This window comes from Mesoplodon bidens (genome assembly GCF_964165515.1).
Source record: "Mesoplodon bidens genome assembly, chromosome: 10".
Lineage (NCBI taxonomy): Eukaryota > Metazoa > Chordata > Mammalia > Artiodactyla > Ziphiidae > Mesoplodon > Mesoplodon bidens.
Genome location: NC_138172.1, coordinates 84,990,236 through 85,010,314, shown reverse-complemented (window position 1 = coordinate 85,010,314; position 20,079 = coordinate 84,990,236). Strand labels below are relative to the sequence as shown.

Below are 20,079 nucleotides of genomic sequence, written 5' to 3'. Positions count from 1 at the left end.
TCAGAGAAAATTCTATGTTCTTAAACACTTAAGTTGCTGACCAAGAAAAAATGATGATAAACATTCAACTAAAGAAAAAAAAATTTTTAGTTAACAAAATAAATCTTTGGAAACCATAGGATAAGAAAGATAAAATTACAAGTTGATTGTGGTGCAGGCAAGTTATAGAAAGAAAAATAAGTCCTATTTGTCCTTATGGGTTAAAAATTCTACTATGTTAGATAAACCATTGGCTGCTCTAATAAAGATTTTTTGAAAAGGAGAATACAGAAAAAATGGAAACATGAAAAAGCATATACTGGAGATAATTTTGAGAACAATTTGAAGAATTATGTGCATATAAAATTGAAAATCTTGACTAAGTGACTTTTTAAAAAAGAAACTAAAAGACCTAACTGACTGAAGAAAGGGAAAGAAAATCTAAACAGACTAATACATACAAATGAAATTCAGAAAGTTACAGAATTCCAATTAAATAAGGGGAAAAAAGCAAAACAAATAAAGAGCTCATGGATTTACGGCTGCATTTTTTTTTTTTTTAAGGATAGCAACTCATTGTACTGCTGAAGACTCAATTAAGTTCTATAGAATAGAAAACCCAAAAGGATAGTGGCTGAAACGAGTTCATGTCTCTCTCATGTAAAGGCAGTCCAGATGGGGAAGTGCAGGAAATCCAGAAAGTCCAGGGCTGGTATGGCAACTCCACAAAATCGCCAAGCCTTCCAGCAACCCTCCCACCATCCCTAGGATCCAAGACAGCTTCTAAAGCTCCAGGCATCACACCTTCATTCCAAGAGGTAAGATGGAGAAAGAGATACAGAAGTTGAGCAAAGGACACGTATCCAAGAGCTATCTTTTACTACCTACCCTACAACCTTCTGCTTGCATCCCATTAGCCAGAACTTAGTCCAAAGCCACCTTCCACCTTGGTGAGGCAGTACATGAACTCGGGCAGCTTAGCTCTACGTTGTTAGAATTCTGAGCAAGATTCATCAGAGAGCTACAGGGAGTGTGGCTCCCACACCCACCCAGACCAATGTCTCACGTGGCCAGTCTGGAAAACCCTCAGCATCTGGAACATATTTAGCCAGGAAACAAAAGAAGAGGGGCCCTCTGGTGCCCCTTCCTCATACCTCTTTGACACCCCCTCCCCCTGTAATTGCATGAAGGGTCAGGTATGTGTAGTGTACGTGGTGCTGCGGCAGAGGACCAGAGACACAGACAGGCAGGGAACTGCAGGAATGACAGACAGGATAACAACTGAAGGAGGCAGAGGAACATAAGCAGTCCAACTGACACAGAAAGAGTCTGTTCTCAGGTAAAGTCCAAACTCCTCATAACGGCCTAGAAGGCAAATTCTGGCCCCGCAGACCTTGCCTTCCTGGATTAATAATCTGTTCTTCCCACTTCTCATTTTCCATGTACAGTGGCCTTCTCTTTGGTCCTAGACAATGCCAAGGTCATTCTGGTCCAAGAGCCTTTGAGCATAATGTGTTCTAGGTTCAGAGTAGTCTTTCCCAGGTTTTTCTGAAGCCGGGTGAGCTCATTTTGATCACCAGCTTGGCAGACAGAAAGTGTTAGGGAATTAACATCCCAGGAGTAAAACTTCAACTGAAGAGGTAATGGTGTGGATGGATAAAGCTTCAACCAAATGAGTTTCAGACGAACAATTCTGAGACCCCATCTACATAGTGCCTCAGAGGACATCCAGGGAAATGAAAGCAAGTGCTCAAAGTGGGAACCAGGTCAGGAATCCACCTGTGACTGCCTTTTCCATCGTCCCTGTGCCAACACCCTGCATTCTGGGGTCACATCTTAGTTACCACCTTCACCCACAACCAGATCTGAGCTCAACTTTTCAGAGACAGCAACCACTGCTACCTCCCCCACTCTTGTCCTCTTTCTATATATAAATATATGTATAGAAAGATATAGGTATTAAATGATTAAATTAACAGATATTTATTATGGAATACTGTAAAATACAATAAATTATACTCTCAGTTCTAAGGAATGAACACTCCTACTGTGGTGGTAAATCACCTTCCCCATACATATATTTGATATTGCATGTTTTTCTCAGTGTGAGCATTCCCCCGTGGCATTAAACATGCTAATATGTGGTTTTAAGTGACTGTAGCGATCTCATAATAGCACATAGGCTCAGGTTGTTTCTTGCAATTATAACTTATGTTCAAATGAACATCACTGTATGTAAGTAGGTTTTCACTTCTCTTGCTTACCTCAGGGTGGGTTTTTGAAAGAAAGTTTCCGAGTCACAGTATGTGAACATTTATTTAAAATACTATTGATATATTCTTATCTCCCTCTTTCCCTTTCCCCCACCTCCCTTACCCACCTCTTCTGTTTCCATAACTCTCACTGTCATCAGCCAACCCCTCCAGGAGCTGGGAACCTGGAGGGGCTTTGATAATGTGAAAAACTATGGGCTGGTGAATCAGATGGGAGAATCTTTCCGAGGAGATGGGAATGGAGAATGCTAAAGTTTGCAGGTGAAAACATCACTGGAGCCTAGACCACTTCATTAATCCCCACTTCTGTTTCCTAACGTAGGAAAGGGAGGGATATAAAAATGAAAAAAAAAAAAGGAGGGGGGAGGGGAGAGAACAAGGAGCTGGATGCATCTGGGATTTGCTGCAGAAGCATGGTTGCTTCTTCTGAAGGACAGGCAAAGCTGTCACTGTCCTAGAAGACTAATTCATGGCCATTCACTAAGCATGTGTCAATTTTTGATGAGTATCAAACCACCCCAAAACTTATTTGCTTAAAACTACTACCATTTATTCACTTACAATTCTGTAGGTCAGCTGGTGGTTCTTGTAGTCAGGGTTGAATTCTGCTGGTTCTTCTCCTGTGTCTCTATCAGCTGGAGAGTGAGCTGGCATTGGGTAATATAGGATGGTCTCACCTGCAAGTCTGGCAGTTGGTAGGCTGTTGACTGGGTGCTTCATTCTCTAGCAGACGAGCTCAGTCTCTTTCATGACATGGGTGTTTCAGGGCTGTGGGAGAACCAAGACAGGGACAAGCTACAATGTGCCAGGCTCTTTTCAAGCATCTGCTCAGGTCACATTTGTTAGATCACTTGGCCAAGCCCAGATTCAAGGGACAGAGATATAAACTCCACCTCTTGATGAGAGGAGCTACAATGTCACATTGTAATGAGCAATAAGATGAGAAATTTAGGGCAATTTTTGCAATCTATCATAAGAAATTTGCTGCATACAGTCTCAAAATCTAAATTAAGGAGGGACAGAGACGCAGAGACATTCTGAGTGCCTTAGTCCTCAGTAGATTCAGCACCAGTTTCTCCCCAAAGACAAGGTCTATTAGAGCTCTCAGCACCATCAATAATTCCACTTTCTTCATCCACACAAACAGCCTCAGTGCCTGGGATTCTGTGAGAACGGCTCCTCACATCCTCCTCTCTCAGCCTTGCCTCTCACGCCCACTCACGCCCACTCACACCAACAGCCTGAAGTGAAGCCTGTGCACCGGTTCTCTGGGACTCGCAGCGAGGGAACGGTGTTATCAGGCAGCTGGGATTGGAAATGCAGGAAGCTCTGCACATAGGCTCTTCACCCCAAAAAAGTCCCTCCTTCACCAGGAATAAGGAAGACAGTGATCGTTGTTCAAGAAGGTGCTTGATTAGCATATTAATTAGCTTGTGGCCAAGAGATTATGCTAATCTCCTTGAGTTTATCCTGATGCCCGTGGACAAGTAAAAATGATCCAATCTGTCATATTCCAGGAACTGGGTGTCCGCTCATCACTGCAATTCATGGGCAGGGCCTCGAGTCTTCAGAGCTCCTTCTCCTTCCCACATCTTGTCTCTCAGCCATCAGTCTCCCTGTATCTCTTTTCTCTAGGTTCTCTGAGGATGGGACTGGTTTTTTTCCTTTTTTCAATCTTGATGCTACTCCTGAGTTCCTGTTTTAGTTCTCTGGACATCGTGCGATCCATTAAAGATATTAGGTAAAGTTTAAAAATAAAAATTTCCACCTTTCTATGATCCAGACAGATCTATGTCCAATTTCTGATTTGACTTACAAGTAGACAAGTGACACCACCTCTCTGTGCCTCCATCCACTTCCTCAAGTGTAATAGTGGGTCAATAATCCCAGTTTGTAGTGAGAAGTGCTCAGGCACAAAGCACTAGGTATACAACACAATAAACAGGATTTTTGTTGATTTATATAATGATTGCAAAGCACTTTTATACTTCTGACCTGCTGAAGAGGAATTCTTGGGCCACCTTCACTTAATCTTTGTGGAATCCTGGGTAATTCAATTCTTTCTCTGGGCCTACCATTACTCCAGAAAAATATTAACTCAGTTTTAGAGATCGACAAAGAAACAACATTCACTACTGTGAGGGGCTCCGCCCAGATCAGTGGTTCTCAACCCTTGAAGCAAATTCTGGTACCTAGAGAGCTTTTAAATAACTTACTGAAGACTGGCCTGCTCCAGACAAATTTAAAAAGGGATGTGGACGTGAGAGAGGGGAGCTCAGGCAGAGGACTGACATCCTGCGGTTCTGTAGGTGACGCTGAAGGGTCTTCTCCCCGGGAGGTGTTGCCGGGTGTCACTTCTTTAGCCTTACCCAGGCCCACCACACCACAGACGAACCACAACATAACTTCAGCACCTCCCCCCCTCCACGGGGCACTCTCACTTCTCTCCAGATGTGGGTCCTGGGGGCGTTCAAGGTCCCACCCCCACTCGGGCCACGTGTTTCCCCCCAACTAAAGCAGGGCAGGCAGCAGGTCCCCTGGGGGCTGCCCTCGGGCTGCGGCCTCCCTTCCACATTGGCAGGCGGGTGGCAGGTGGGACGGGCGGCCGCAGAATGGAGTCCAGGCCTCCGCGAACTGGCGGGAGCTGGTCTACAAGGAATTGCCAATCAGAGGGGCCCTTTCTATTCAACCGTGGCCTCATTTTAACTGAATTACATTTGCAACCACCCTATTTCCAAATAAGGTCACATTCTGAAGAAATGGGGGTTATGATTTAAACATAACTTTTGGGGGAAGGGGAGGTGGGTGGGACATAATTCAACCTACACATTGTCTAGGCTTGCACACTTGGACCTTGCCCTCTCTCTGAAGAGTCAACAAATAAGTGAATGAGCCTTTAAAAAACAGAAACATGCAGAAGTGTGGCAGAGAGTGGCTGTTTACCAAACCTACGTCATCTTCCTAGGTACTGGAATGAGATTATGTCACCTACTTCCTTACATCTCCCTTTGTAGTTAGGAGTTCCCATGTGGAAAGGGAAGCATCGTGACCCTCCAGAGAGTTTAGAGGAAGAAGTGATAAATTAGTTCAAAGAGAACACCCACAAATCATAAAATGTACTCCCCCTTCTTCTCACATTTTTGCATTGACCATGGCTCAGTATAGATTCGACGTAAAAGCGTACTACCCTTAAGATATTATTGGCCTTTAATAGCTGGTAAGGAGATGCTGTGGGGTGGAGTTCAGAGAGCACGTTAATTCCTACAGAATTTTCCCTGGAAGAAACAAAAACTAAATGACTTCTAAGGCTTTTCTAGCTCTAAGAATTCCACAGTTCTTTGAAAAGCTGGAATTGTCCTACAATTGCCCTATATTTGAAAAATAAGAACAGGAAGAGTGGATGATCTTATTCATATTTTATAAAAGATCATCAATCCTCAATTAAAACAATGTGGCATTAGTGCTTAACAGAAAGACTGACACAACAGAATAGAAAGTCTAGAAATAGACAAGTAATACAGGAATTTTGTATCCAATAAAGAAAGGATTTCTAATCACTAGGAGTAAAGATGGACTTTTTTAATAGTGCTGAGACAACTAGATAGCCATTTGTAAAACACCAGAAGGAACTTCAAGTAGATGAAAGATTGAAACATAAAAGCGAAACAAAACAAAAAGCCAGAAGTACTTAAAGAAAATATAGGCGAATTCCTTTGATTCTTGAAGTGGGAAAGACCTTTCTAAATATTACTCAAAATCCAAAAGCCATGAAAGAAAATATTGGTAAATTCAGTTGCATAAAAATAAAAAGGCTGCATAACAAATTTTATCATAATCAAAGTTAAACGACAAATGACTATCTGAAAAAAATATTTTGCAACTCATTATAAAGGGCTAATCTCACTAATATATATAGAGATTCTGAAACCAGAATAAACCATTGTTCCTTTACACAATGAATATCATGTACCCATGGAAAGGAAAAGGAAGACCTCTGTTTCTTGTTGTAGACACAGCTCCAGGACATACTGCTAAGCGAACAATGGTAGAGAACATGTATATATTATCCTATGAAAGGGTGAGAAGGAAGAGTATATATATTTTTCATTTCTGTTTGCATAAAGAAATAGCAGAAGGAGAACTGTGTCGTCAGGGACAGTGGTGTGGAACTTGACTTCTAGGTGAATATCTTTTCATACGGTTTTGATTTTTGAATCAAATTATTTATTAAAAAATAAAATAAAAGGATGTGACCCATGATAGTTGAAATCTAGTAATATTTTTGTCTTTAGGTATTTGTATTTGTTTTTAAGCTTCCATTGTTATACTTTTACCATGCCCTGTTATTTGCAATGTTACTTTTCACCCTTTGAAATAGAAATCCAACTTCTGGGGACCTACTTTTGAGACACACTTGAAAATGATTATGTAATTGTTGTTAACTAAATTTTTAAGAATCCAGCAATAGGTGACTTGTGAAATAAACTATGTAGCATCGCACAATGGAATACTGTGGGTATTTGCAAGGCCGCCATTTTACTATTTAGGAGCTAGTACTTCTTTTTTAATCCAGTTATGTTTTTATAAGCAGAATAATTACATATTTCTACATGGGCACATTGCTGAAGAGCTGAAAAATATGTTGCGGTATAAAGAAAAGAACAAATTCCCTTCTCCTCCCCCAATATTCCCCGTTTTTACTTTGGCCACATAGGATACAATAAAACTTGTAGCATCAAGATGAGAGAGTTCTCTCCTCATCTTTTTTTTTTTTTCTTTTACGTGTTATTATTGTACATCTTACACAGCAAAACCCCTTATTTATGGTTTATATCTTCTTAAGGAGGCCCCACTGGTCTTCAATTGTTCTGGCAGTCACATAACCTTCTGTTCTTTTCTCTGTCCCTCTCTTTTTTCTTTTCTTTCAAAAAACCCCCACAGGCAGGGATAATCAAACCAATTATTAGTAAAGAATATAATTTCTGTGTCACCACTCTTACCTACTTGTCTCAGAAGATCTCTCAGACAATCAATGAGATTGATTTCAAGTCTGTCTCCTCTTACATGGATGTTAGAGCTGATATAATTCTGTGGTCAGAACATCAAAACAATAGACTCCTGGAATTGTAAAAGACCATAAGAAGCATGTTAAACACTGGATTTCAGACTACTTTGACTGTAACCCCAATAAGGTATGCTTTCTTCTTTATGACCCAGAACGTACACGCATATGCCTAACAACATAAGTGTCTGAAGCTTAAATTCCAGGAAGCCGTATTTATCCTTACAATGTGCACACTCTAATATGTTCTAGTCTATTCTATTCCTAACAGGCCATGAAAAACGCTACTCTAATCTAACCGTTTTGCTTTTAAATAAGCAAATGGAAGCACAAAGAGGTAGAATAATGATTCAGATTTATGGATGATAAATGATCAGGGCCCGGTCTCCTCTGTCCTTTCCCCTTTCTTTATATTCTTCTCTACCTCAGTCGCCCCCTTGGTGACCTCACCAAGTCTCATGACTTTAAATGCCATCCATAGACCAATGACTCCATCTTAATTCAACTCCATCCTCCCCAAAACTACTCTTGTCAAAACTACTGACCTCCATACTGCTAAACCAAGGAACTATTCTCAGGCTTCTAATCACTTCAGTCTACCATCAACATTTGAACCCAGTTGATTACTCCCTTATCCACTTGGTAATCTCTTGGACTCTGCAAATTTCACAACAGAATTTCTGATTCACCCTCCCCCAACTCCACCACAACACACTTGCTTCTCTCTTATAGGTGACCGCCTTAGGAAAACTCATCTCATTCTTTCAGCCACATTGAGTTTGAGGGCTTAACATCTAAGAAAGCACTGAACAAATTAAAAGAGAAAAACCATATGATTATATCAATACATGAAGTATGGCAGCCATTCAAATTTTTTTAAAGTAAAATAGGAATTGAAGGTAACCATTTAAATATAATGGAGATACAAAAAGTTAATAACAGATATTATTCTAAAAGACAACACTTAATACCATGCTAATTAAAACCAAGAACTAAAAAGGGATGCCTCCTAAAAATATTATTCAACTTTATTTTGGAAATTCTTAGCAAATGCTATACAAAAAGAAAATTAAATGCTTGGTTTTCACATTTAAGGAAAACAAAAATAGTTAAAATTATTTTGCTAATGACTAGGAAAAACTCAAGGGGCTCTTAGTTTAAGGAGTAAAAGAAGTAGAATTATAGAAATCAGTAAGTTTGCTGGATACAACATATCAATACATTTCTTCCTTCCTAGCAGTAAGACCTAAAAATAGGAAATGAGTATTCCATTCACAATAGAAACAAGGAAATAAATTAATTAGGAATAGAATTGAGGACACATGACTCATACAGAGAGAACAGTAGAAAAGAATGAGAATACAGAAATAGATCTCATTATATAAGAATTTAATAAATAACAAAAATGATATATTTCAGTTCAGTGTGAGAACTGAATGGATTATTTAACAAATGGTGTTAAAACAACTGGCCATCCATCTGGAAGGATGTAAACTTGGATTCTCTCTTAAACTACATAAAACAAATTCTAGATGGATTAGAAACTAAACATTTTTTAAGAAGCAAAAATTTTTAGAAGAAAAGCTAGGAGGTGAATAAATAATAGAGGGGTGGGATTCAGTTTCTAAACCAAGAGTGGAAATCTAGAAGCTATAAAAGATACATTTGTGATTAAAATGTCTAATATTCAAATTTTATATATATCTAATAAATTTTATATCATACATATAAACGGAAAATATACCATAAACAAAGGAAATATAGAGATAAAAGCCAAGAGTAGAAAACTATCTGCAACACAGGTGATAAGTATAAGGTTCATTTTTCTATCATATAAAAAACACAACTGGGCAGGAAAAAGACAAACTGCCTAATGAAAAATTAGCAGAGATATAAATGAAAATTCTCTGAAAAGCTTATTCAAATGGCCAATGAACTTAAAGAAAGGATGCACTGGTGGTCATGGTAATGCAAATCAAAGTGACAATGTGAAATAATTTTACCCCCTTTAGACTGACAGAAATTAATGAGATCATACCCTGAGGGTTGGAATGCAGGAGGGGGAGCCATTTTCAGGCTATGTCAGGGCCAACTGAAATTTAAAATACACTCTAACTAATCTAGCAATTTCAGCTTTGGAATTCTATTGTTTATTGCACCATGCTCAGCAGTTGTAAATAGAGATGTCAATACTTATCAATATGAAATGGATGAATAAATTATTCTACTTCACATGCAGGACATTAAAAAAAAAACAGATTTGACTTGAAAGGATTTCCTTTAAGGTTAAGAGAAAAGCAGAGAAGCGTATATATCGCCATTTTGTAAATAATAATAAAACACTACCAGAAAAAGAAAACAATCATGCATGTTTATGGATAAGTGTATGTAAAAGACTGAATTCAAAGGAAAACATGAATAGCTACATACCTGTTTGGGAAAGGGGAGTAGGGATGTGAAGTGACAGTAAGGCAGACATTAAGGAGGTGCAAGGAGCCATGCAAAACAATGGGGAAAAAAAGACAAAACATAAAACAATTGACTATTAAAGAATTTGTATGCACATATGTAAAAGTGTTACAACTAATTGAGCTTCACTACGTAAAAGTGAGTAAACCTGGCTCAACATATGGTACTTTTTTTTTCTCGGATGTGAAAAAAGACGTTATTAAAATGAATCCCAGAATTAAAATTTCAAAAGTTTAAAGGGGCAATTCTATGAAAGTGTCCCCGAGTATTTAACGTGGTGCTGCGCACCAGGGTTGAAAACCCTGCAGGCGGAGAAATACAATCTAGTTAGGCACAGAGTGGGAGTTTCAAATATTATCCAATCAGGGCAGTCCTGTTTCTATAAAGAGAAACCGGGACTAGCTGACAACCTGCAAATGGACCCAGGGTAAGTCGCCGAGCATGAACGATCTGCAAGGTCAGAGCTAGACTGTGATGTCGCTGCAGGAGGCGTGTGAGGCCTACCTAGTAAGCTCAGGGACACCAATCTGAGTGCCATGTAAGCCAGAGGATCACCGTTATTCCCAAGGTCAGACAGCTCTTGAGCCACATCTCCTCAAAAGCATTTTTCAGGGCCACCCAATTTTGGAAAAAGCCGATTTAGCAATATTGCCCAAGAACATAATGTCCCCAACTTTGGTCTCGCAGAGAACGCCAAGGAAATGTTGAGTAGACCAACGAGCACATAGTACACGGACCCAGCCTCAGCCACGGGTTCAATCGCAACTACAGGCAGTTACCACTGAGGATGAATGTTTGGGGTGTGACTTCAGGATCGGTTCAAAAAGCTCCCCCAGATATTTCTAACGTACAGGTAGAGATGTAAGCTTCAGGTTAAAACGGGACTAGGGGAACAGATCCTGAGCGTTGAAGTTTAAATCACTTGGGAGACCAAGATCAAAACAAAACAAAAAAACCAAAACACCACCTTCTTCAGTTATCAATTTACAAATCCCACAGCGAGAATTTAAGCTCAAAAGAATTCTGACATGGAGCAAGGATTGGCTTAAACACACTGCTTTTGCATGGGGCCGAAATTTATGAAACTTGTAAGACAGGAGAGCTGTGTACTTAAAGCTCTTTCCCTGAAATAAGTAGGTGGCTCTTAAAAGAGCCGTTGGGTTATTGGAAGCAGCTTCCAACCAGGACTTTTACTTTTTCTTCGGTGCTGCCTTCTTGGGCTTGGCAGCAGTCTTTGGCTTGGTCACCTTTGCTTTGGCCGCTTTGGGTTTCACAGCCTTGGCTTTAGCAGGACTCTTACCTATTTTCTTAGGCTTCACAACCCTGGACTTCTTGGGACTCTTGGAGGACTTCTTTGTCGCCACAGGCTTTTTAGCCTTCTTCGGAGTCTTGACACCTTTTTTACCAGCAGCCGCCCCGGTGGCCTTCTTGGGCTTCTTAGAAGAACTTGTTACCTTCGCTTTCGCTGCTACCTTTGTGGCGCTGGGCTTGCTATCCACCGAGGCTACTTTCTTGTTGAACTTAAAAGAGCCCGAGGCGCCGGTGCCCTTGGTCTGCACCAGAGTGCCTTTGCTCACCAGGCTCCTAAGGCCGAGCTTGATGCGACTGTTGTTCTTCTCCACGTCGTAGCCGGCGGCCGCCAGCGCCTTCTTGAGCGCAGCCAAGGACACGCCGCTGCGCTCCTTAGAAGAAGAAACGGCCTGCACAATCAGCTCCGAGACTGAAGGACCCGCGGGTTTCTTCTTGGCAGCTGCTGCTGCAGCCTTCGCAGGCTTCTTCGCCTTCCTGCCAGCTGAAGGCTTCTCGGGGGGAGTGGAAGCAGCTGGAACGGGCGGTGCGGTCTCCGACATGACGGAAACAAAGAAGAACTAAGCAAACTACTACGACCTGACAAAGCAGTAAAACTCCAGCGGCCCAAGTGCGCGGTATTTATAGGGCGACGCTGCGCTGTGATTGGTGCGCTCTGGCGCCCGCCCCCGGCACCCTAGCGCCCCCTGCGCGCCCCGCCGGGTCTCCGAAGGCCAATGCCGGCCGCTGGGGCCTATAGGCCTTCTTCCCTGCCGCTTGCACTGAGGCACCCAGACAGCACCCTGCCTCCCTCCATCCCCCCGCGCTGGTCGCCTAATGGAGACAAATACTAGGCAGGGAAGGGTACGGCTCTGCCGCCCATTACCATCAGAGGGTGCTACTTCTCTTTAAAAAAGCAGGGTTTTTTCCTAGGGGGAGGTGGGGTGGGAAAGAGCTGTAAAGAAGGCAATCACGTAAGAATCCAAGGAGTTTCACGTGAAACCTTGTCTCCAGGAAGCCATGTCAAAAGGACATTTGTTTCTAATCTGCAATAAATGCAAAACGTTGTGTCTTGAGTGACTGGGGAGGGAGAGCAGAAAGCGAGGGGATGTAGGCCTGGTCTGCAGGTTTGGGACAAGTTCTCATCGATGCCATTGCCTTTCCTGGCAGCGCTGAGTGATGTGTGGTAGACCCGAGACGCCGGTGCCCTTGGTCTGAACCAGCGTGTATCTATTTGGGGCAAAGGAGAATTGTAGAAAGCAAAAGAACTGGCTAACCGTAATTAACACTCAAGCAGCACCGGTGGAAAACAGCACGCAATTTCTGTAATTGCAACTTGCTTCTATAGTGTAATGCACTTAACGAACTTTTGACCCCTTTTCATCTTCACAACATATCCCAAGCTCAAAACCTAGCACAAGAGAAACATCAAGTAAGCACTGGGTGGACTGAACTGTTCCCAGAAAGGCATTGCACGCGGGGAAGTGTGTGGGTGTGGGTGTCGGGGCGAGGGTGGGGGATACGTTGCTTTAGTGTGAAAGCACAGCCCGGGGATAACATTTTAGGGCAGTCTCGCTTTAACTTGTTTTTGTTGTAAAAGCGTCAACAATGCTAAAACGACTTCAGACTGCGAATCAGGCTAACTACTGAGAGAATAAAATGCCCCTCTCACAGCCCCGTTCTGGGTGACATCCCCTCACAATTCTGCCCTGGGATCGCCTAGCAGCAGGGAGAATGCAGTGACGAGTCATTCCCGCGCGCGCGACTGCAGTTTTCAAACAAGTCCGCACGGGCCTCAGTAACCGGAGCTTCCGTGGTAGCCCTCAAACAACATAAGAGCTTGTTTCCGGCTTGTGGCCAATAATGTAAGGGTTCCAGACGCACGATTCCTCCATCTTCTTTACCACCCTTTGTTACTTGTTTTCTTGAGAGTCTGTATTTACAAAATGCATTACGTAATTTCTAAGAACTTGAAAAAGCACAGTTGGAACTATGCGTCTTAGTTTGACGGATAGTCATTTATAACACAGGTATACAATCTTTCTCCAAGGTGAAGTTTTTGTAAGTGAAAATTTCTGGAAAGACATAAACTTTTCTTAGAGTAATAAACGTGGCTTCTAATCAGACAAAGGTTTTAAAAGAGAAAATATGCATGCAGAATTTTCTTATTTAGATAATTTGTACCTCCGGTGTCTAATGGGTTAAACAGCTTCAAATGCAATAGAAACGCTCCATGCAAATGAAGGATGCTAGATCTCCTTTTTTAATGGCTACCCAGTTTAATAAACTTAGCCAATGAGAAGGTAGAATCTGGGTTACCGCCTCTTCGTATAAAAGGTTCTCATTCGCTGTTCTTAAAGTCGACTATTTTGCGTGACGTATAGGGACAGTCGTTGGCAGTATTAGGCTGTCCTCGTTTTGGTCCGTAATCCATTCATAGGCCCTAGTCCATCGCCTGCTCCGCCTAGGTAAACTCTGAGACGTCGTGCATACCGTGGTTATGTGTCTGGCGTTGTACCCGGCTAAATGTATTCTAAACTTTAGAAAATTTAAGTTTCAGTAAGTTCCAAGTGTAAAGTCAGAGCATAAACAACACTTAACAAAGAAGTACCTTGTTACAGGAAACGCTAGATTTTGCTATGCTTGAGTTTACATCTTCTGGTTTCAAAGAAGTTTCTCAGTTTAAGCGTTACAGAGGGATTTCTTTTTTTGTGAAATGGTTTTGGAAATTTATAATCCGTTATCGAGTTATCGAGCAGGGAATGTAAAGTACATAAGGGCAATATTCCCTCAATCTCCTCTCCCCTCTAGAACCTAAATAAGTACACAGAACTACACTACCAATGAAGTTAAGGTCTGTTTTTTCGAAAAGGTAACGCCCAAGGCATTGCGTTCTCATGAAAATCGTGGTCGGAAAAACAAAAAAATTTGAAAAGAGCCGAGGATATAACGTAGTGGCCAACGAAACTGCACGGTTTTTGGAACGTTTAAATGTAGGCCAATCAGAGCCTGTAACGTAATATTTAAACATTTTTCTCGCCCAATCACTTCACCTTAGGTACTATAAATACTAGCAAACTGCCGGGTGATGCTTTTGCGCTAATATTCGCTACGTCTGTGTACCCGTCACTTGTCATGGCTCGCACTAAGCAAACTGCTCGTAAGTCCACTGGTGGCAAAGCGCCTCGCAAGCAGCTGGCCACCAAGGCGGCTCGCAAGAGTGCGCCGGCCACCGGCGGCGTGAAAAAACCCCACCGTTACCGACCCGGCACGGTGGCCTTGCGCGAGATCCGCCGCTACCAAAAGTCCACGGAGCTTCTTATCCGTAAACTGCCTTTTCAGCGCCTTGTGCGTGAGATCGCCCAGGACTTCAAAACCGACCTGCGCTTCCAGAGTTCGGCGGTAATGGCACTGCAGGAGGCATGCGAAGCCTATCTGGTGGGTCTTTTCGAGGACACCAATCTGTGTGCCATCCACGCTAAGCGTGTTACCATCATGCCCAAGGACATCCAGTTAGCCCGCCGGATCCGCGGGGAGCGGGCATAATTACTGCTTTTCTCTGAAACTTCAACCAAAGGCTCTTTTCAGAGCCACCCACGTTTTCAAGTAAGGGCTGTAAGAAACTAACTTAACAACGCAAGTTGTTCAGTATAACTGCATCTGCTTGGGAATGAAAAGACATGCATCAACACTTGTCGGATTATGGGATAATTTTTGTCTAAATATCCACTGCGTATGCGAACACACTGGCCCTTTATAAGTGTTTATGTAAATAGTACTGTTTTCTCTTAGTAAAGAGCCAGAGTTTCAGAGGCACCCAAAATGATTGGCATTTGCAGAGCATTTTAAAACATGGCCTTGTGAGTATTAGTTGTGAAACAAACAGGAATAGTATGAGTATAAACATTTTTACGGTTCTAACTTTGATCTTGATATTTTTACGATTATGTAAATTTATTGATAATAAATTTTCGCCTTTTTAAGTATTTCTTCTACTTAGGATATTTGGAATCATGTTTCCTCTAAGCCTAATTCCTCCAAGTACTGTAGTTAAAACAGTAGCCCAGTCAAGGAAGCAAAGGCTATTGGTCAAACTGACCTCTTCCCACCTGCCCCACCCGCCCCGCCCTCCCCGCCCTTCCGCGGGAGTTCTCGCGGCTTGGAGGCGGGATTAAGGGAGGGGACTGTTGGCGTCACACTTCCGGTTTGCGCGCTTTCCATTCTCTCTTTGGGGGGCGGGGTTGGGCGGGGGAGAGGTGGTAGGTATATAAGGATCCGCTCTCCCCTTCTTTGTCAGTTGCTGTTGGTTTGCTTCTCTCAAAACCATGTCTGGACGCGGCAAAGGCGGCAAGGGTCTGGGTAAGGGAGGCGCTAAGCGCCACCGCAAGGTTCTGCGCGACAACATCCAGGGCATCACCAAACCCGCCATCCGCCGCCTGGCCCGGCGTGGCGGTGTGAAGCGCATCTCTGGTCTCATCTACGAAGAGACCCGGGGGGTGCTGAAAGTGTTCCTAGAGAACGTGATCCGGGACGCCGTCACCTACACCGAGCACGCCAAGCGCAAGACTGTCACCGCCATGGACGTGGTCTATGCGCTTAAGCGCCAGGGACGCACTCTCTACGGCTTCGGCGGTTAAGCTTTCCGATTTCGCCACCAAGAATTAGCATTTCTCAACCAAAGGCCCTTTTCAGGGCCACCCAACTACTCATAAAAGAAAGCTGTAACCATTAGCCAAGGCACAGGAGTCTGCAGCTCAATGGTGTGGTTAAAATGAAAACTACTAAGACATCCCTGAGTCAGAAAACACTGCGGAAATTAATGTCTGTATATATCCACGTAACTCCCACTCTCGCCTCCATTCCCTGGACACAGGTAGGGGGGAAAGATGGTACTCCAACTTACTAAAGAAAAGTGGAAAAGAACCAAGTATGGCGAGAAACTTGAATCGGTTTGTAGGAACAAAGGGAAGCACTGCCCAATCAGCAAGCCCCATCCATAGATTTCAACCAATCAGAACTGATGATCTCATGTGGTTCCCCGCGGCGGCCCAAATTTGGGGGATGGGAAACCGGGCAAGAAACGCCAAAGCCCTTGTTTAGAGAATTTTTTAAATTTGTGTTTTTACGGGTTATGAAATAGACTCCGACGAGACATCTGAATGGCTCTCAGTCATGTCCTGAGAACAGTACTGAAATTACCGCCGCTAATAGGATGATTTGTCTCTATTAAAAAAATAATCTGACGTGTTAGGCAGAAGGGGAAACCGAATTCAGACTGCCAGCAAACCCAGGGCATTGAATTCAGGCGAAATTAAAATCTCGTTTACGAAGAAAACGCGCTTCCTTCTCTTTCAGTGTCAACACAGCCCTCAGCAGTTAGCTGTACTTTTTTCTTTACTTCACAGAGGAATGGAAATTAGGGTGATGGAAATGTTCTAAAATTAAATAGATTGTAGTGATGGTTGTACAACTAAGTAAATATACTAAAATTCATTGAGTTGTACACTTAAAGTGGGTGAATTTTATGGTATGTAAGTTATATCTCAATAAAGCTGTTTTACATATATGTATATATGTATATGTATGTGTATGTGTGTGTGTATGTATATATATACACATACATATACACACACACACACACACACACACACACACACATATAATCACCAGGCAGGGTAGCAGGAGATTGTTTGTAGGGTAGGCACTGTTGGTCTGTGAAGAGGTTCTCTTGCTAAAGTTGAAAGTATGGCCTGCTTGGTCTAGTCTGTCATTATAGCCACAGGAGGTTTTTAAGCAAGAATGTCTCTAGTCCAATTATATGTTCCAGTAGCACACCAGACTTTAGAACTCAGCTGGAGAAAGGATGTGAATTCACTTGAAGTTGGCTAAAAGGGAAACAGCTTATCCTCATCTAAAAAGATATTCACAAATGCCTCTGTCATTGGGTTCCTTTTTGTATCATTTTTATAGAAGGCTGATTTCAACCTCAGTGTGTTAGTTTCAGTCAGTATTTCTCCTAGCTTTTTTGGTCCCACTTCCCACCTGATAACTGTCCTCCAAGATTTTGGAGGGAATGATAAAAGTACAGAGCCTGGCTTAATTTAAACTGACAATGGGGAGAGTTCAAGGCTGCATTCTAGATGACCAGAGGAGCAAAAATGGGCCTGGTTGGGAGAGTGGTCACTTTATGTTTTCCTTAGCTGGTGTCCTGGTGTCCGTCAGGAGATATGTATTGATTTCATGTAATGTGCCAGATACTGTTGTAGGCATTGGGGTACGTCAGTAAGCAAATTAGAATTTCCTGTCCTCCATTCAGAGCGTATGTAATGAAGTGTGTGGATAGTTTTCCTACACTGGAGAGAGGTGTGGTTGCTCCATAGACCAGCTTCTGTTATGGTTGGCCTGTCTTTTTTAGTTCATAAGCCGTGTAGATCGTATCACACTCATTTTAGTCACACCCACTACCTGAGTGAAAAACCTGTGAGCCTTCCTCAGGCCTAACAGTCATGAAGTCCTTCTTCAGAACAAAGATAATGCTGCCTGATTTGTCACTCCTGCATCATTCCTAAGAGCCAGAGAAAACCTGGCATGCTGACTGATTCAGACAGTGCCAAGTCGAGGAATTGTAGATGGGGGATCAATTATGGCAGCCCTCTGGTGGGCTGGGGGGCGGGGGGAGAGGGCCTGAGCGCTTGTGTAGAAAATTCATGCATGCATTCATTCAACTCTGCCATGAAAGGACACAAGGGAAGACAGCAGTCTATGAAGCAGGAAACGGGTCATCAGACACCAGATCTGTCTGAATCTGTCCAGTGCCTTGATCTTGGACTTCAGTCTCCAGAACTGTGAGAAATGTTTGTTGTTAAAGCACAGTCTATGGTGTTTTTATTATAGCAGGCTGAACCAAAACACCATTTTATGGATATAGATAATATTTTCTTTATCTGGTCCCTCCTCATGACAATTTACATTGTTTCCACTCATTTACTATTACAAACAATGGGCTGCATTAAACCATGTTTAAGTTCTTAGTGATCTCATCCAGTCTCACCGTTTGTATGTTGATGAGCCCCCAAATTTTTATCTAGTCCAGACCTCTCACCTGAACTTTAGAATCTCGCTTTCCCAACCACCTAGTCAGTAGGTGTCAAGAGAGAGACATTAGCAGAGTAACCAGGCAGCAAAATGTTTTCTAGAGCAGCCATCAGTACACCCTTTTCAAACATTAAATCAAAGATGCTGATTATTCAGTTAGCTGGTTTATCAATTTGAGGACATACTTTAAAAAACCTTTTATAATAACCATGTTGTCATGTTTGAAAGTTTCATTAAAAAAAATACAGTTTACTGCAGACAGAGGAAAGAGAGGAGCTGGAAGGAAGGTGAAAGTGCAAGAGAGCCACCTAAGAGCCACTTAACCACAAAGGAGGGAGCTTCTCCCTGACAACCTCAAAGGACCTGACAGAGGCCTAGGGGTTCAGAACAGACTCCCTTAGTCTAGTAAATGGGAATTTACAGACTCTGCTCAGCTAGAGGTTTAGGGAGGGCCCCCAGCCTGAGGATGAAAATCAGCAATGCCGAGGCATTTTTAAACCCGAGATCACTGGCTTCACGGGGAGTGACGACACTCAGCATGATGCCTGGCTCAAACTCTAGAGGTACCTGAGGCCAAGGTCTGGGGCGCGACCCAGCGGAGGACGGGGAGGTGCTGGGAAGGGAGAGATCATGGAAGGCAGATCTTTCCTGACATTGCTAAAGGCAAATACACTAGAGACTAACCGCTGGCGTCTTGCTGGCAATGTATTTTAATTGATCTGGCTTCTGAGTTCTTGTGAGCGAAGCAGCACCCTCGCAGGTTCTGGCAATTTGTACAAACATTTACTGAACCCTCCCAGGACCAAAAACAAGATCGGCGGCGATTCAGTAATGCCCGCTTCCCAGGAAAGGAACTGCCTCCTCGACGAAACTCGGGATGGCAATTGATGCTCCTTTTACAGACGATGTTGGGTAGGCAGAATCCCTCCCTCTAGAAAAAGCCGGGGACACCGGGCCATAAGTCCTTCATCGAGGTTACCGGGACTTCCAGACCCCTCTTCATTAGCTTTCCGTAGTCCAGCGTTAGCCCCACCCACAAGCGAGCCCTTGCAGCCTGATTAGGCGAAGGTACCGCTACTCTTAGCAGGTGCCCAAAGATTGGCTGATGGAGACCGGCAGTGAAAGCGAACAGTTTGGCCTGTAGTTAAGGCCACGTTAGTCTTAAAAGAGAACTTTTTTTCCCCAATAGATACGTTTTGAACACGGAAGTCGCGTACAGTTCTTCCTGAGCGGAGGTGGGCGGCCCTGAAAAGGGCCTTTAAAAAAATGTATAGAATGAGACTTTAGCCGCCGAAGCCGTAGAGAGTGCGTCCCTGGCGCTTGAGCGCGTAGACCACGTCCATGGCGGTGACAGTCTTGCGCTTGGCGTGCTCGGTGTAGGTGACGGCGTCCCGGATCACGTTTTCCAGGAATACCTTCAGCACCCCGCGGGTCTCTTCGTAGATGAGACCGGAAATGCGCTTCACACCGCCACGCCGGGCCAGGCGGCGGATAGCTGGCTTGGTGATGCCCTGGATGTTGTCGCGCAGAACCTTGCGGTGGCGCTTGGCGCCTCCCTTACCCAGACCCTTACCGCCTTTGCCGCGTCCAGACATGATTACCTAAGTTGTCGCAAACGTACAGGATGCAACAGGCCACTGCTTGGTCAAGAGTAATTATAAGCTATAGTCGGACCTCGTTGAGAACTGAAAGCGCAGGCGGGAAAAGAGGCACTGACAGCGCCCCTTTGGCTCCGCCCCTCTTGGCAGTGATCCAATGACTATGTGGGAGAGAGAAGCTAGTAAAGAGGTTCACTTTTAAACTCTGGATTGTTTTGCTCCCTTTGCTCTGCATCTGAGGCTGTTTATTTCTTCGGCTGAGAATTTTAGTGGAGGCTTATACAGTATTCTATGGCAAATACTGTACTTTCTCATT

The 20,079-nt window shown here is 43.3% G+C and overlaps 4 protein-coding genes across 4 annotated transcripts; 2 read left to right on the top strand and 2 right to left on the bottom strand.

The window, feature by feature from the left end:
- Window positions 1-2,961: 2,961 nt before the first annotated feature.
- Window positions 2,962-11,633, bottom strand: H1-1 (H1.1 linker histone, cluster member; the record flags this gene model as incomplete). Its single annotated transcript, XM_081246246.1, has 3 exons — window positions 2,962-3,020; window positions 7,253-7,370; window positions 11,084-11,633. The coding sequence occupies 2 exons, from the start codon at window positions 11,631-11,633 to the stop codon at window positions 7,324-7,326; spliced, it is 597 nt and encodes a 198-aa protein (XP_081102372.1). The 3' UTR covers window positions 2,962-3,020; window positions 7,253-7,323.
- A 2,572-nt stretch (window positions 11,634-14,205) lies between these two features.
- H3C1 (H3 clustered histone 1) lies at window positions 14,206-14,641 on the top strand (the record flags this gene model as incomplete). The annotated part of the gene is made up of 1 exon (XM_081246932.1): window positions 14,206-14,641. One exon carries the CDS (start codon window positions 14,206-14,208, stop codon window positions 14,614-14,616), a length of 411 nt encoding a protein of 136 aa, XP_081103058.1. The 3' UTR covers window positions 14,617-14,641.
- Window positions 14,642-15,388: 747 nt separating this feature from the next.
- Window positions 15,389-15,749, top strand: H4C1 (H4 clustered histone 1). The gene has a single exon (XM_081246898.1). It carries the CDS (start codon window positions 15,396-15,398, stop codon window positions 15,705-15,707), a length of 312 nt encoding a protein of 103 aa, XP_081103024.1. The 5' UTR covers window positions 15,389-15,395; the 3' UTR covers window positions 15,708-15,749.
- Window positions 15,750-19,424: 3,675 nt separating this feature from the next.
- On the bottom strand, window positions 19,425-19,770 carry LOC308623981 (histone H4). Its single transcript, XM_081246817.1, has one exon. It carries the CDS (start codon window positions 19,758-19,760, stop codon window positions 19,449-19,451), a length of 312 nt encoding a protein of 103 aa, XP_081102943.1. The 5' UTR covers window positions 19,761-19,770; the 3' UTR covers window positions 19,425-19,448.
- Between the last annotated feature and the right edge of the window lie 309 nt (window positions 19,771-20,079).